The 17,514-nt window shown below is 41.9% G+C and overlaps 1 protein-coding gene across 1 annotated transcript; it reads right to left on the bottom strand.

The window, feature by feature from the left end:
• Positions 1 to 4,201: 4,201 nt before the first annotated feature.
• On the bottom strand, positions 4,202 to 16,566 carry FAS (Fas cell surface death receptor). The gene is made up of 9 exons (XM_027720704.2): positions 16,391 to 16,566; positions 10,561 to 10,714; positions 9,881 to 10,015; positions 7,777 to 7,885; positions 7,223 to 7,287; positions 6,783 to 6,860; positions 6,567 to 6,640; positions 6,048 to 6,072; positions 4,202 to 5,244 (listed from the first exon to the last, which is right to left on the bottom strand). The coding sequence occupies exons 1-9, from the start codon at positions 16,418 to 16,420 to the stop codon at positions 4,808 to 4,810; spliced, it is 1,107 nt and encodes a 368-aa protein (XP_027576505.1). The 5' UTR covers positions 16,421 to 16,566; the 3' UTR covers positions 4,202 to 4,807.
• Positions 16,567 to 17,514: the final 948 nt, after the last annotated feature.

The raw sequence follows: 17,514 nt of genomic DNA, 5'->3' as shown, positions 1-17,514 counted from the left end.
TTAAGTCTTATGGAATATGGCTTGAGGGATCGCATGTAAAATTAGAGCTGGCACTGGCTCAGCCCGACGGCAGGCTGAGCAAGCTCTGCCAGAGCAAGCCTTTGTGCCCTTGTCAAGCCAGTCTGCGGCCCGCTTCGTGTGTGAGCTCGTTTCCCTGTGAGGATAATTCATCTCCCGAGAGCCTGCCAGCCCAAGGGCCTGGGAAGGAGCCGGGGGAGGCAGCGATGGGGAGGGAGCTCTTGCAGGCGTTCCGTCCCTGCTAAGCTAGCCCGGGGGGAGCCTGGGAACTGCAGGAGGGGACACACGTGGGACTGCGCGGGGACAGGGTGCCACCTGCCAGCGGGGACAGGCAAAGGCAGCCTGCAGCGCTTGGTGAGCTCCGCCAACGGAGCAGCTCTGCCTGCTACACCCTACGCCCCAAAACCAAACCACCACCACCCAGCGCGGTTTAGACAAGTTTAAAGGAATTAAGAACTGAAGAGATTTGACTTAGAGGTTTAAAACTACGGAACTATTTAGTGACCACTATCCATTCTTGGATAAATGAAGGGACACTGTCTGGTACAAATTTAGTTGGCCCCCTGCCCCCCAAAGTACAGGAGTAGGTGTTGTCCTCACATCTTAGAGACAGACCTTGAACCTCAAGACCCCTTGATATAGCCCAGATCCTTCCCATGAACTGCAGTGACAGCTGTGGTCCCCACCCAGCAAAGCAGAGGTGCCAGGGCACAGCCAGCCCCAGCAGGGATGGAGACTGGCATGCCAGGGGCCTCACTGTGCATCACAGCAATTTGAGGAGTTTCACAGTGTTCCCTGCAGCTTCAGCTATCCCAAAGGTATGTCTGGAGAGATCTTCATGTAGTATGAAGGAAGGACCAGGAAAAGTTGAAGACAGAGAACATAAATCTTCAGATACTCATAATCTAGAGAATGTATTAATCCCATTACTGACTGTAGGATAAATATGCAGGAAATGAAACTGGGTACTTCTGTCTCATCAGTTCTTGTTCATATCCCAATGACACACACACAGGTAGCTTTATCCTCTCCTGTAGACAGCCAGTGGTATGGACACCACTGTGGGAAGGTGTATGGGAGGCAGGGTCAGCGGCCTCCATGTCCTGCATGCCTCTGGGGTGTGGAACTGTCCCTCCAGGGACTGCACCTTTGGCTTCCTCCTGCCATTGCTTTCCATCATTAACTCCTTTCCTGTATTTGTTCAGGACCTTCCTTCCAGCATTCCTTTGATCACAGACATTTTTTGCTGATTCCTCACTAGTTTGAAAATAGTTGCTTTGTCATAGTTGCTGATTTATTGGGGGAGCAAAATACCTCTGTGTAAAGTGATGAGAAAGGGCTCTCTAGAACTCTAAAAACCTTAAAAGTCTTCCTTTCAGTTTGGAAAGGAACTTGAACGAAAACCACCAAAAAGCTATTCAGAAAACACTGACTTGTACATTGTTTTGTGATTGTTCCCACATCCCTCATAATTCTCAACCACAGCTCTGCACTAGAGGCTAGATACACATGGTGGGTATTTTTGCTCTTCCTAGCAGTGGGATAGCAGGAATGCAAGCTTCCCTTTCAAGTGCAGAATCAAAGTATTGGACAAACAGTAAGACAGGGATGTGAGTTTTGCGGTTGTATCTTCCCTCAAAACAAGAAAACTTTTCCCAATACAGTTTTATTCTTCTCATGAATTTGTTGGTATTGTTTTCCTTTTCTCTCCTCCATGCAGGAAATAAGCCTTATGGCTCTCCCACACTTCAATATGCTTGTCATACTATCTGTGCAGAAACGCCTCAGAGTCTTTGCACAGAGTCTCAGCACTTCATTTTTCAGACACATCTTTTCAAGAACTGGCAGCCTGCAGAATAACTTTGAAAATAATTTATTTCATATTACAGCAGTCCTGTATACTTGAGCTGTTTTTAACCATTCCTGTGTTCTTCTGGTACCACACTGTAATATTGATCTTGTTTCTGTCATCTGGCTGGTTTTGGTTTGCTTGCAGGGCAGCCTGAACTATTCTACAGTTTAGAGCACGGGGGAGCAGCTGGAGTGGGTGTGCACAGCAAAACAGCCCATGGAATTTCTGAACAGACCCCTCCCACGTGCGGTCACTTTCAATTTGCAGGGAACTGAAGTAAGATCATTTCTCTGGCCTTCTATTTCTATGCTCCTGTTCTTCTATTGTAGTTATTTTTAAATAGCAATTGTTTTGGTTTTCCTATTTACATTACAAATGCAATTGTTTTGCAAAGTCTTGGCTTCCTGAAGAGGGAGCTTCTCCTTTGTAATCTGCTTTTCAAAACGTGACAAGTCATTCCCTGGGCAAGTTTCTGTTTCAGTTTTCACTTGCTTTTCTGATACTGGCTTTCCACAAAACAGGAGAGATTTGGTTTTGTTTTTTTGCCTGTGCAGCCCTAGTTTGAAAATTATGTCAGAAACCGGAGGCAGTGGAAAGCTGTGTGTTTTACTGCAGGTCAGCTGAACTAAATCACTTTCAGTCCCTGGTCCAGATACTTTAAGTTTGATCAAAATCTACCCCGCACTGCTGACTGCAATGTAGACACATATGCCCTCCTTTGTAAAACCAACTGCACAATACAATCAATCCTCTTATTTGATGCACAGTGTTCCAGGTAGGGAAAAAAATTATGATGTATGCTAACCACTAGAGTTAATGGCAGTCTGAGTTCAGCAGACATTCTCCTAAAAACTATGTGACTCATTGCTCAGGGACTTTTTTTTAACCATCCTTGTTATACTGAGGTTGGGGAATTCCGGTGTGATGAAAGAAAAAAATTCTCATTTTATTTCAGTCACAAATTTATGAGGTTTAGTGCCTCCACTTTAAGGTCTACATAGTTAAGATTGGTTATACTAACTGGTTCACTGAAACCCTGAGAGGTGGACTACCTTCATTTCTGCTCACCAGGTGCCTCACTCTTGAGAAATAAAGCCAGAAGCCAAAGTTCAAGTCAGGCACCTGCCAACATATCTTTAAGCTGCATTCATGCCTTCCTGGGTGGGACATGGTACAGGGAGCAGCCTGTCTACCAGGGCTTGAGAGCATGGAGCCTTCTTTCTTCCTTTCCTTTCCCTTTTTCCCTTTTACCTCCCTTCCTCCCTCCCTCCCTGTGCTTCTACACAATTGCATCCTAGGAAAGATGGCACAGCCTACGCCACTGCTGCGCTGCTTTTCTGAAAGGCAGGTATTTTATTCTCCTCTACATGTGGAGCCTGGACAAAACATGGCAAGGAGCAACACATTGTCACAGCGTGTCAGACCTGTGCACAGACACAAGTAATTTATACAATGCTAAGTTTTAATCAGTCCATGGGTGCACAGGCCTGGTGCAGGGCTACTAAACTGTCTGACTGCAGCAGCCTGGAGTTCTCAAGGGCTATGTACTGTCTTCCCAGGAATCTCACTTCCAGCAAAGTGGCCTTTTGGAGGAATGCCACATGGCTGTGGGCACCCAGCATTGCCACGGGTTGATTTCCAGCCCCTGGCACCCTGCAGCCAATCCTGCCCTGCCCTTTCCAGGCCCTGGGACCAGGTGGTAGCCATAGGACCCTATCCCACACACTCGTGCACTGGTTGGCAGGTGGGAGCAAGCCCAGGCAGGTGTCCTCGTGCTTTGGCTGAGTCTTGATACTGGCTGGAGATTTTCTCCAGGTAACTGATGGCAGAGCCAAAGAAAGTCATCTTTCCTACTGTGTGACCTGGAAAAATCAAACCTTTCCAGCAAGGTCTCCTCTTCTGTTGAAAGATTTTGGGAGACTGCACAAATAGGTGTGTGAGAGAGAAAGGCCTCAGGGCAAAGCTGCCAGCACTATACTGGTTCTTTGAATTTAGGAGCCGAGTCCTCTGTGCTTTGGGATGGAAGAAAGTTGAGGTGGATTTCTTACAAGAGTGATCTCCTTTTTTGTGATTCACTAACCTCAGTAAAAGAAAACCTAAATGTGACATCTCTATGTCACATTTTCTATTTATCTTTTCTGTAAGAAAGACAGAAGTCATGCATTATGCAGATTTTTTTTTTTTTGACAAAGATGTTTTCCTTGTACCAGTTTCTGCATTAGAAAAGCTTCATACCTTCTGCAGGTTACCTTCCAAAAGTCATAGTTCTGTTGTGCTGCTTCAGCTCCTATTTCTTTGAAGGGTTTTAACATTAGAAGAGGCTTACAAACATTGCAGAGAACAACATAAATAATAATTTTTACTTAGAATTGGGAGCTTTTGAATAGAAAACTTGCACATATATACATACACATATACCACACACAAACAGAGGTGCTTTTATACAAGGTAGACATCCCATTTGCAACAGCATAGAATCTACACAGCAACACCTATTCCAAATTAATCAGGGTATAATAGGTAATTTTTTTTTCAAGTATTCTTCCTGATACACTTTGTAGACTCATAACACCCAAGTTTTCACTTTGAGAAATACAACATCCCACAGTTTTAATGTAAGCAAAGCATTACATTGATTAAGTAATGCAGAACCATACATGTGAACAACACCCATTCTTCAAATCATGACTACTTTTTTCTTCTTGTAGAGAATCCAATAGCTGCAGTCTTATATTGTACCTTTTAGTGAACGAGTCATAAAACTTTTTCCAGTTCTTACTAACCAAAAAAAGCTAAAACTTTTTTTAAAGGTAAGATATTGTTACAAAAATCGTAATTCTTCCTTGTTCCTATAGTAACTTCCTTGAGTCAATTAGAACAGCCAATGAAAATGCTGTTTTAAAGCTTTGTTACTTATATTATTAGAAAAATACTAATTTAATTAGAAATAATACTCTGTGCTGTCTCTTCCAAACTACCAGCATATGTTTTACATTGCTCAGCACTATCATTGTAAGAATTTCTACCTTCCTGAGTGCAGGTTTTGCTTTGCTCAGTGTCACCATTATAAGACTGTCTCCCTTCCTGACAGCTGGAAACAGCTGCCTTCAGTTTTTCCTCGATTTTATCAGCTGCAGCACACATTTTTAACTGTCTCAGACTGCTTACTAGGGTTCCATAGGCTCCTTTTATCCCATGACGTTGATACCAGGTTCGAAACAGTTTAATCTTCTGTTCAGATGTATCACCAGGACAATCCCGAATAACTTGATCTATGGCAGGTTCTGGTACATGGTGATGACGAACAAATGTCAGGACTTGTGGGAATGTCATCTCCTCCACAATACTAGCAATATGGCTGCTCAGGTCAACATCTAGGAGCATAAAACAAAATTAATGCACTTGCCACTTGTATCTTACTGGGTTTTATCACCTGCACTCAGAGTTGATACTTCTCCTATCCAAACCAGATTAAGTTTCAGGTATTCATGATTCAGTATGTTTTATATGTAATTTTTTACAATACATAGCAGGTCTGGCTTTCCATGTTCCTATCAAATGCTATGTATTGCAGAGAGTTAGGGTTGCATCCACATTGCTTTATACCACTTAGAATATCAGTTCCCTCTGTAACCTATTCTGTCTTTATCGCTGAAGTCTGGTCACCCCTCATGTACTTGTTTTTCTCAAAACACTGTTGGGAGAGGTCCTGGAACAGGACAGGTCTCTTGCTGTGATACAGTTTTGGAGCTTATGTTCTTTTCCTATTGTGTATTACTACTGTGGATAATGTAGGTTTGTGATTCTGCAATCCCACTGTTGTGTGTGGGACTACTCCCTTACCACAATTATCCATGATTCTAGAAATGCAGCTTGCTTTCTCCTACTGTTTCTGTCCATGTCCCCATGCAGAACTGAAATTCACCTGTTGACAATGAGTAATTGCTTCCTATACCACAGACATTCCTCCTGAGGCAAAACTTTTATGATACCACTAAATGCCTTAATGAGCACAATATGAGCTGGTATTTCTCTAGTAAGTGTTCAGTGTTGTGCTAGAATGACAGGTCTGGACAGCAGCAGTCTACACAAAAATACTCTTTTTTTTTAGCATAGGATTAACATATCTGTATCTCTTTTTTTCCTACTGAATTTTGAGAAATTACTCGTCTCTTACCTGTGTCTATGAGAGGTACATTCTCCTAAAAAGAGAAGGAAGAGAAAAATGAGTAGAAACACGTTTTGTAAAACACCAACCTTGTATAAGAGGATAAATACAATTCATGACACTTCTTTAATTTTCTTTTTGTTTTCTCCATGATTCCTCCATTTTATTTGTGAGGGAATCAGATCAGACAGACAGACCTCTTTTGACTTGAGTAAGCCTGGGAAATCACCTCACAATTGCTATTGCCTAAAATTATGCATGAGGACAGATACCCTGGGTCAGTGGAGGCCTGATGATTTATGAAGTTTTGATCTTGGTCATGTAACCTAGGAAGCATGCCAACAAATCCTGAAGGAATTATAAAGGGTTTCTCTTACTTCTCCCAAAAGAGTCCTCGTGGTGAAATTTACTTCATTAATGTCATAGAAGGGAGGCACACACACACATGGGGAGTCCCAATGTAACTGAAATGGAACAGACTTCCTTGCATAAAGCTGAGTTTTTTGTGATCTACACAACAATACTTACATAAGAAGGCTCTGCTTTGAACACTACTTCACTTAGGTTCTCTTTAGTTGTAAGACTCTTCTGTTTTTTCTTCCCTGAAACAAAAAAAAGGGCATTTTTAAAATCAAGGACAATATATCTACCCATTAGACTCCAAGAATATAAAATTACATCTGAGTAAGCAGATTAATATCTTATTGAGAATATGATAGGAATAAGGAATAGGGAATCACTTACACCAGAATATTGCTCCAGCTATTGTTAGTAGTCCTGGCACAGCTAGCAAAGCAATGGGCCACAATGGCATTCCTGTTTCTGTTGGAACATTGGAAAATTTACATGAAAGTTAATTCAAGAAATGCAATACAGCAACACACTCTAAGTTTTAAACAAGACTGTGTCAGATTTGAGAAGCCTTCCTGTTGTTTCCTAATGGCAAAAGCTACCTCTTAGTTAAAGACTAAGTTAATCATGAGTTGCCTCTGAAAAGGATTAATAACTCCTACATCTGCACCATGAGCAAGGGAAAATCATACTCCAGAGGTCAGTACAGGGCCCAGGAGGTATCATGCCCTTAGCTGTTACAATTCACTACAGACCAGTGTGTAGAAACTACAATTGCAATAGCCTCTCAAAATACAGCAGATGCTAGACCTTGCTTGGTTTTAAAATGGTACCTTTTATTCCACACACAGTGTCTGAAGTTGAAGTACATTGTTTTTCAATCACGCCACTTTCACATCTGCAGAAAACATGAACAAAAATTATTATGGCTTTTTTTTTCTCTTTATAAACTGTCAAAAGAACAAATCACTATCTTCTAACACTTTATCAGCTAAATATTTCATATATCAAGGTCTTGGAGTTTAGAAATTAAAATGAAAGGTATGAAAATAGCATGGAAAAGTGGGGGAGTGGGAAAAGGTGTGCAATTATTTTCCGAATGTAACAGTAGGGCACACAAGGACAAGAGGAAAGCTCAGATATTTTGTGTTTTGAAAAGTATATACAGTCTTGGTGCACATATAAGTTTTTCTGCATGCCTTTGGAAAACCTCCATGGATGCAAATTGAGCTGACTGAACTACATCATCTCACATGCAAAGGAAAACTAGTATGCTTTCCCTTAGGTTATAGATTACCTTAGCCTCTGTCTTGAAACTAGCTGGAAAAAACTGTGATAACATATGATATTAACAATTTCATATGTAGTGATGAAGGCATAAACTTACATGGTACATGCAATGCACTCCGTACATGCTACAGAATTGCAAAAATGGTTCTTTACACAGGCACATTTCGTGTTCTCTTCTGGGGTACAGTTCTTTACAACCTCCAAACCTAAAATAAATTTCTCAAAGTGTATTAGTTTGAAAAAGCAGGCTTGTGCTCAGAAGATCTTGTCCTCAGACTTACGTGCTGTTAGCTCTACCACTGCTGGCACTGGCGAGGCTTAACTTTAGCACGCATATACACAGCTTTTATGAGGAGCCGGGCTGCCGGAGCCTTGGGAATTCGGAGCTGTCACAGAGACCTCTGCTGGCCGAGAGCTCAGAAAACTGATCACACGGTAAAGTTCCTGCCAGAAGAGAACTCATTCGGCACTGCTAAATCCCAGCTTCTTTTTCCCATTCAGAAGGAATGGGAAGGAAGACAGAAGGAAACTCAGAAAAAACACATAGCCCATCTCCTCACTTAATGTTGAAGATGAGTTCTTTACTCTCCCTTACAAACAACAAATTTTATCTTTTCTTGAGGACCTCCAGTGATGAGGAATTCCACTCTCTCTTTTTAGCTAACATAGTCTTGAGAAATATTCTGCATAAGTATCAAAACAAATGAATTAATTTTCTCCTATCCTCAGAGTATATGATAATGCCATCTCCATCTATGAAAAAATATTTCTGCATTAAAAATTAATGTAAGTATCTACCTACTATGAAAGCTATTTTCTTAGGCATATAAAACCATAAAAAAATTAATTACTACAATCAGTGCCGGGCTATAATGGGAAACCACGTTATATTTCAAAATTTGATGAAGCTCTATTGTGAAACAAGCGCTGAAGCAACTCATGAAAATAGCAAACATGAATGATCCTATATCCTTCGTGTGGTAATTTCATCTTGCCTAAGGTAGTCTACTGACTATTGACTTTTCTTCAACTACATTTTTGTCCATGGAATAATGTGACTAGCTATCCCATTACCCTTTTCCTCCCTCCAGTTTAAATCCCTTCAGTCCTTTGTGGCACTGTACAAAATACTGAATTGTTTAGCTCTAGTGAGCTTCATCACCCATGCAAAAATGCTTATTTATAGTAGCAAATGAGACGAAAATTTTCTGTCCATATTGGGGTCTTACAAGAAGAGGAGAGCACTGGAGGTTGATATTCCAGCAGGTGATCTGAGTACAACCATACTGGAGTTAAGTGCTGTCTCTCCACTCGCTAAAACTTGATTTGGGGTATGAGGAATGAAGAATTATCATTTCCTGAAGCTCAATATACTAGATCTACAGGACACCTGGTAGAATTGGTAGGAGATAAGTTTAATGGATTTGAAAAAAAAATAATCGGTGATGAGTATTTATGCAACAGGAAGTGAATTTCTGGAACCTGGGGTCACCCAGCAGTTTCATGCACAAAGGGCTCATAAATAGACACTAAAATGACTAGGTAGGAATAGATCTTCTAATGTCCTTTCCCACAATTGTGGATGCTGATAGACTTTGCAGGGAACAGACCACAGAAAGTGGAAAATGTTTGTGTTATTTCTAAATAGCACCTCTTACCTCCACTGCTGAATGCAGAATACTGGGGTAGGTGGGCCACTGGTCTGAGCCAGTAGGGCATGCCTGTTAGTCTCATAATTTGACCCTATGTCCCACACAGCATCTTGAATGTATAAATGACAACAATCTATCAGCTCTAGCAATTTTAAATAATATAAGTAATTACATGGAAGACTACAAAACAAACCATTGGGAATTCTTCCATCATTGCTTCTTACACCCCCTTTTTTAAATAGAGAGTGAAGAAGAGGAAGAGCTTCTCCTCCTGGCCTCTAACCAGTTTGTATAGCTTCTGCTTTGCAAGGACTTTGGCTTTGGCTGAGCAAAGGCAGATATAAGGATAAATAATGGACCAACTATTCTTCCTACTTTGTGCTTGATGAACAGGAACTGGAGGATAAACATTACTTTCTTATGAAATCATTTATGTTCTACCACTAAAAGTTTAGAATCTGCATGCTACCCACTATTCAGGGATTGTGGAGACTTTTCAGTGAAATCCTGTATCAGAGTCATTACGAGTTGCCATTTCTACAGACATACCAAATACGCTGTCGCATGAAGAGCATCTCCTACACTCATTCAAATCATTGGGGTGATCTGTGTACTCCTTCCCACTTTCACACTGAGCACAGTGTTTGCTAATATCTGTTGGGCAGGTGATATTTTTAACAAAACCTGTAGAGAAAGAAAAACAAGAATATGGACAGAAGCCACCAGCTATAAGACTTTCATCAGAATTTTATTTTTATTCCCTAATACTTTTTCATTCCAAATATGGAGTCTATATTCTTCATGCATATGTATATGCACTTCAGGAATGCAGAATGTGTAAGATCTGATTACTCCCCTTTTTCTTCAATTTAAGATTGAAGGAGAAGACACCAAACAAAATTGGAACAACCATGAATATATGGAATCTTGTAGGCAAAAACATGTGTTTTCACTTTTTTAACCTCTTTCAAGTATGCATAATTCTTTGCTCTTTTGTAACAAGCATGGTATGTGACAACTACTATCTGTAGTGAGAAGTTATTGGTGCACTGAGCTCAAGAAATACTTTTGAAGTGGCTGATGTCCTGTAACAAAGAAAGATACAGCTAGAATGAAGCACTGCATCTAGGAAATCACCTCATGCCACTTATCCCAGCACAAAGCAATTGTCCATGCTATGGTTTCTGCTGTTAATGACTTCTCAAATACAATCTTACAATGATACTCACCACTTTTACATTTCTTACAACACTGACCATCTAAATCATATTCATCCTGGTTACAATTAATTTCCCTCCTGACAATGATCCTTCTGTTGTAGTCTATGTGTGTTAGAGCTTCTGTATCATTTTTGCACTGTGCTTCAATAATTAAGACAACCACCTAGAAGAGAAGAACAGCAAATTAGACAAAAAGCTATCAAGGACTGTAGGTGTGTTTTAATACTAGCAGTCACATTAGAAGTGTTACTCTATAGCTAAACATATTGACATGCACCTTCTTATTAAAACTGTTCATTACTTTAGAAGATTTAATGGACAATGAGAACACATACTAGACTGAAAGCCATGAACCCTACCTCTACAGGCACTCTCCTGTCAAATTCATTTACAACTGATCAATTTCTCTGAATTTCTTTGAATGTAATGTCAAGTTCAATTCACAGTGCTTGGGCTTTTTTGTTTGTTTGCGGTTTTTTTCTGTTACTAGTCAGTAGGAGCTTTATTAGTAGTCCATTAATAGCTTTACTAATAGTCCATCTCATTTTCCATGATAATAATAAAGCACTGTCAAACCATTCTTTTTTTTTCTTTTCTTTTTTTTTTTTTTTTTGTCTATTTCGGAGCAAGATGGGAAAATGAAAAGGATAAATCTGCTATAGTTTGCCTTTGTCTCAGCAATAGTTTCTGGGGAATTCTGTATATACTCTGCATGCACTAAATATGAGATATCTATATAATGGAGCTATGTACTGCTTGCATGCTGACCATTACTTTAGTTAGATGCAGAAAACTCTTTATGTTAACTTGCTGAAAAATGGATTTGGATATCAAACTGGGCTCTCAAGTGAAGGAAGTGTTCTCTGTTGCATAACTGATGTAATCAATATGATCATTGTCTTCTAACTTCTAGAAGTATCCATTTCTTTTGATCCTCTAGTCTATTCAGAGATGGGAAGGTGGGAAGCATTTTATTTCCTTGGCAGCCATCTGTTTAAAAATGTATATAATATTAGTCACTAGGCTGAAATTAAGAAGACCTTTCTTTGCACCTGGAGGAGAAGCTTGGGTATCTGTGGGTATAGATGCTCAGCCCATCACTTCCTCTGATCAGTGCACTCTCTTCCTTCGCTGTCAAAGCTTTCACAAAGCTCTTTTCTGAATCCCAGTGTAATGCTTTTAGAAGTTTGAAGTCAATGTAAGGCCTTAACAGAAGCTTTCAAATGGATGTGTCAAATTAGTGTGATTTTCCTTTTGCCTGGGAGAACTGTCTTACTAAATACTGGGTAAGAAAGTCCAATTAAAAAATAATTACTCAAATGTAGTCAGGGATGTTCAACCTTTCTAGTTTGGCTTTCCCTAAAGCAGTATGAAGAAAATGTCCAGAGAGTCATGCAGAAAATGGGATAAAATGAAAGAAAGAAACATCTTTCTAAATTACTAATATCAGCAAAACTTAGCGATTTTTTTGGTGTGTTTACCAAATGCCTGCAAATACGGTCTGTGCAGAGACACATCTTCCCTCACATGAACAAAACTCTCTGCCTCTTGTTTATGCTCTTATACAAGTGAGCTATGTTGGTACAGTGAAGGGCTACAGTGTCATAAATTTTTAGATAGAAGCCCTTCACTCTTGCTCACGGAGATGAACTTCCTGGTACACTTACAAGAAGTGGGGGTCACTTCTCAGAATCTGACACTTAAGCAGCACCAAACACCTACATTGGTTCTGCTCGCAGAGACATCTTACAACGCCTTTCTGCAGAAGGAATAATAAAATTGTGGAGATATTTTTCAAAGCAACACCCTAATTTTTTTCAAACATTTCTTCTCCTTTTCTCACCCGCTTAATGGCAATCCACTTTCTATATAAAAATTTTGGTGTTTCTTATAGGAAAAAAAAAGAGTCAATAGTCATTTCGCTTCCTGTACACACCTTAGTTGCTTTTTTTGTTGTCACTGAGCAGAACACTAATATCAGAAAGGAAGCACTTAGGGGCTTTTATACAGGCAGGGATGATAGGTGCTTTTTTGTGATCTGTACACTCAAGCAGCAGCTGTATGTTCTCAGCCTAAAATGACTCACAGAAGCTCTCTTTTAACTTTCTCATCTTAATCTAAAAAAAAAGAAAAGTAGTTTTCATATCTAAACTGAAGACTTAGATTGAACTAAGCAGTCAATGGGAAGAAGATCAATCAGTCAGGGACACCTAACCTTAACAGAATTCATAAAAATTATCACGAGCCCAAATTTTCTGGTTTCTTTCCATTTGCATTGCCCAGGCAATGAAGAGAGTTTTCTACCCGCTCCCTCTCCTTCATTCCAACTGAGTCCTCCAAAATGCTTTCACCAACAGCTATTTGCTAAGGAGACTTATAAAACCTGTTTTCATCTGCATTCCGAGGGCAGAGTGACAAGAACTTTAGTTTCTTTGAATATTCATGTCATTTGGGGATTTTCATGCCTCCAATTCTTCCTTTATCAGAGTATTCTTCATAATATGTCAACCTACTTCAACTGAAAAGCTTCTGCAGACATAGTTTATAGGCATGTAATCCCATCGTTCAAAGTGTGTGAATGTGTAATTTGCATACAGGAATTTTTAAAATTTTGCAATGTTAACCCTGAGAAAAAAATTGTCTCTGCTTTCTCCTGTTACCTTTACAATACATTTTATTTTTAGCAAACCACTTCTCTCATTTCTAATCCATAGATGCCAGTGAATGAGAAGGATGATGCCTTCAGAACTTGGTGGTCTTTTTTTTCCACTACACATTTGTTACATGGAGTAAGATGCACGAGCTCATCAGGGGCTTTCTAAGTGTTAAAAAAAGGGGGAGGGATTTTTCTTGCTTTTTTTTTTTTGCCTAGTGGAAGTTGGGTTGCTAGAGTTAGCTCCATCTTAATACACTTTTCTCTGTAATTAATCTCTGTTGTATTAACTCTTTCAGGATAGCTTTTTCAAGGATAATTTCACTCAAAGAGTAATGTTAAGAGGATTCTCTACTCCCGTTCTTTCACTATGACATGTAATTTCTGCCTCCAAAATCTCCAGTATCACTTTCCCTCCAACTCTTTTTTTTTTCTGCCACCAAGGCTGCAGTTCATAGTTAGCACCAAAATAACCTCTAAAAATAGTACTGCGCATTCTAAAATCTTTTATGGGAAGGACAAAAAGAAACCAGTTCCATTTTCTGGAGCCCAGCAATGGGAGTTGGTATTTTTTCCACCACTAGAAGCATCCTGAGCTTCTTAAATTTTGAAAAGGCACGTGTTCAGTGCCTCTGAAAGAAAGAAGCCTCAGCTATTGTCCAGATTCTTAAAATAGTCACTGTCCAAATTCAATTAATTATTATTTCACATCTCAGCTGACTCACGTGCAAATTACAGCAATACACTGGGGCTGGGAATTGTATGGTTTGTTATTTTGTTGGGTTTTCCTTTTTAATTTTGTTTTTCAGGAGTACTGTACTAATGAACACCTAGTAAATACAATTTGGAAGAGCTGGAATAATATTAACAGCTCTCATCTCACTTTGATGTTGTGGTTAAGGATGAATAAGAGCTGGACAGCATAGAACTTTAGCAACTCTTTCCTTTTTTGCTTTTGTAAACAATAAGGTTTTCTTATTGTGACTTTCTCTTTGTTCAGTGAGTTACTGCAAAGATAAAGGCCGTTAGCTGTGGGAACATGCCCAGACATGTTTCCAGAACTGGGGCCCTTATACTTTTCACTTGAATCTTGGGTCATCCCAACCCATTTTATGGCTGTTTATGCGTGTACATGTAAATGTGTGTATTAGTTTCCTGTGAAATGAGAAAAGAAGGATCAGCACTGTAATGTAAGAGTCCTGTTTTCAAGGGTATGTCTTCTGAATTTTCAGAAAACTGCCTGCTCTGTAGTCATATCAGATAAAAAATATTCTAGATAAAATATTTAGATAACACTTCACTCTCTTCAGAGTTCTTTTCGTTCTGTTCCTTTAGAGTGTCTCCGAGTAGTATGTAGTTTTGTGGCTCTTTTTACAAGGAGAACTTAGATGTTTTCTAACTACATAGACCATTGCTATTTTTGCATGACTATCCCTGTGACTTCAGTGCAGCACAGAGCTCCTTGCAAAACTGAGGTCTCATTCAACAAACCACTTTCATGTTCTGGTTTAACCAAAACAACATGCCAAACCCTGACCAGGTTGACTGATTTATAAGTAGTGGAACAAGATGCTAATTAAAAAAAAAAATTAAAATAGAAAGTATTTAGGAGAGTTACGGTCTTTCTAAGGGGTACTGAAATATGGAAACAATTCGAAAATAAGAATATAAATTATATATTCTCTGGGAGCAGTGAGATAAGATAGAAAGTATTTTTAACCTTAATACATATTCTGAATAGTTCCAACACAGCAAGCCAGACTGATATTTCTGCCAGTGGTTTGCTGCTCTTGTGATAATATACCCTTCTGTCAGCAGATGAAAATCCTTCTTTGTATTTAACTATGCTCTCGCGATTTGTGTAGGGGCATGGATAGAACTCTCTGAAATGCTTTAGATAGTTTATTACCTGTTATATAGTAAATCAGATCAGAATTTGAGTGGTTTGTACGTTTAACCCAACAAACCACAAACAAACTGTGTTTGCTAGTAATGTAACCACACTGTGAAGAGACTTTAAATGTCAGCTCCAGTGAATTGTCTCTGAAACAGGTGAAAATTGGGGTTGGGGAAGCAATGTGTACTGCATCCACACTTCCAGGCACTGGGAGGCTCTGCTATGCAGCAGGGCTCACTGTCACCTGCCTCATCCCCACTATCCCATGTCTGGGCTCTGGGAGCAGGACTGCCTGGGGGCAGCTCTAGCAGAGCCCAGGCTGAGTCAGGACATCCATGTGTCCCTAGGTCTCCTGCCCTCGAGCTTGCTGCCACTACAGCTCTTTGGCCTAAGGCACCTGTACTAGTGCAGATCCCTGGGCTGGGCACCGACACACCTCCTAACCTTTCCTGTTGGCAGCAGCCCTTCAAAATGGGTGTTTGTGAAGGTAACTTTACCAATGAGAGTGAGACACGAGACCAAAGCTCTGAAGCTGCTGGGACACATACTGCGCGCACAGGGATGATTCAGGCAAGACGGGAAGGCCCTGCCCCACTGCTTCCAGTAAATGCTGCACACCATGCCGCCAGGCTTGGACTATTCCTCTAGCTTTTCCTGGGTCACTGTCATAGTGGTTCAGACTCCTCCCGCACAGGTATTTGCTTTTATGTTGCTTTACCGAATCGCTGTGTTGCGGATGCCCTGAGGCGCAGTGCAAGACAGCTCCCCCACTAACGTGGTTTCAGCGCGGTAGGTGCCGGGTCTCACCGTGCTGGCGGTGCGGGATGCTCAACCTGCCGTCCAGCGTCTCCGGACAGCACCGGTAGCTGCGGAGCGAGGCCAGCCACAGCTGTCCCTGCGTCCCCCCACCTCCAGCACACGACCCGGTGTCCCTGACAGCGCCCCGCATCCATACTCCTTTTCTTCCGTCCGCTTTTCCACAACACCCACTTCCCTTCGCCCTTCACCCTCAGAAGTGACTGTAACATCATAAAGTGCCTAAACTTGAAAGTGGGGGTTTTCTTTTTCCCTTTTAAAACATCGCCTAAACGAGTTAGCTGGAATTTCGGGAAGAAGCCTGTCGCTGCCGGCGGCGATCGGCACCCGGGCAGCGCTTGTCGCCCGGCTGTGCCGAGTCCCCGCCCGGCCCCGCAGCCCCCGCCCGGGCTGGTCCCGCCGCCCGCGGCCGAGCAGCCCGGCCTGACACCGCCCGCCGCCCGGCCCGCTGCCCCGCCCGGGCGGACACTTACGAGGAGCAGGGGAAGGAGCCCCCGGGCCATCCCGCCGCTGCCCGGCGCTGCCCCGCACCTTCCGGCAGAGCACAGTCCGCACGTCCCGGCAAGGCAGGCGGCCCTGCCCACCGGGCTCCTCCCATATGCTGGCAAACAGCGCCCGGCCCATCCCTGGCGCGGGGCTGGGCGGCGCGGAGGGGCGGGCAGCAGTATTGGGGAGCGCTGCCGCTCCCCCGCAGGTGCCCGGCGCGGTGAACCGGCCCCGGGCAGAGTCCCCTCCGCCGGGTGAGCCCGCGGGCACGGCCCGGCACAGCCCCGCGGTCACAGAGAGCGAGGGCACGGCGGCTGTCCGGAGCTCCGCGGGAATCGCTGCTCTTCGTCAGACACACCCACTCGGCAGCCTGTGAATGCCAAGCACAGCCCCGAGGTCACGAAGCCAACGGACTTTGGGCTGGGAATGAGGAATTTACTTCATGTCCTAGCTGCTGGGCGAAGCAACGTCCTCCCCACCGAGGGCAGAAACTCCGCTTTTGTAGTATTGACAAGGACAGGCTTGGGGTAGGGAGTCCCGAATCAGTAGGAGTGGAGCAGTCTCAGAACAGGCTAAACTCACTGCAGCAGAAGATACTGCCCTTTGCTGTCGTTTTGAAAGGATTGCTCAAGCCTGTGACGTTTTGTAGCTTTTTAGTCACTTTTGTTTTTCGTGCAAGCTTTCAGTGTTTTGAAATGCTGGTAGTTTGGCCTCCTTTGTAGAGTTAGAAATAACGTGAGGGTGTGAGTTATCGATATGTGTTTTGATCTTTCAGGTTTTGACATGATGCTGTTGCCTTGGGAAGACATGGTTGCAATCGAGCTGGCGTTTTCATTTTAAACACCATTTTTCAGTGGTTTATGACTCAGATTTTCAGAAACTCTTCAGCTTTTCTGCTAGTATGGGTCTTAGCTGCCATACAGATAAGCTGGGTTCATAACATCACCAAAAAATAGCTACTGTTTTAAATATTACGGGCTTTCTAACCACTTCCGGATAAACTGAAATGTACTGCTGACACATTTTTAGAGATGCTGCCTTTGGAGTATCCTTGAACAATCAACTTTTTGCTTTCCCAATGGCAGTATGGAATATAAGGAATGAGAGGCAC

Source organism: Pipra filicauda, unplaced genomic scaffold, assembly GCF_003945595.2.
Source record: "Pipra filicauda isolate LSUMZ 115617 unplaced genomic scaffold, ASM394559v2 scaffold190_size1978887_pilon, whole genome shotgun sequence".
Taxonomy (NCBI): domain Eukaryota; kingdom Metazoa; phylum Chordata; class Aves; order Passeriformes; family Pipridae; genus Pipra; species Pipra filicauda.
The sequence above is the reverse complement of the archived record's forward strand: the minus strand, read 5'-3'. Positions and strand labels throughout refer to the sequence as shown.

Coding starts and splice junctions, on each gene's coding strand:
- FAS (XM_027720704.2), bottom strand. CDS start 16,420: ATGGCCCGGGGGCTCCTTCCCCTGCTCCTC. Junction 10,016..10,560: donor TTGTAAGAAATGTAAAAGTG/GTGAGTATCATT, acceptor CTTTCTCTACAG/GTTTTGTTAAAAATATCACC. Junction 7,288..7,776: donor GAGTGCATTGCATGTACCAT/GTAAGTTTATGC, acceptor TGTTTTCTGCAG/ATGTGAAAGTGGCGTGATTG.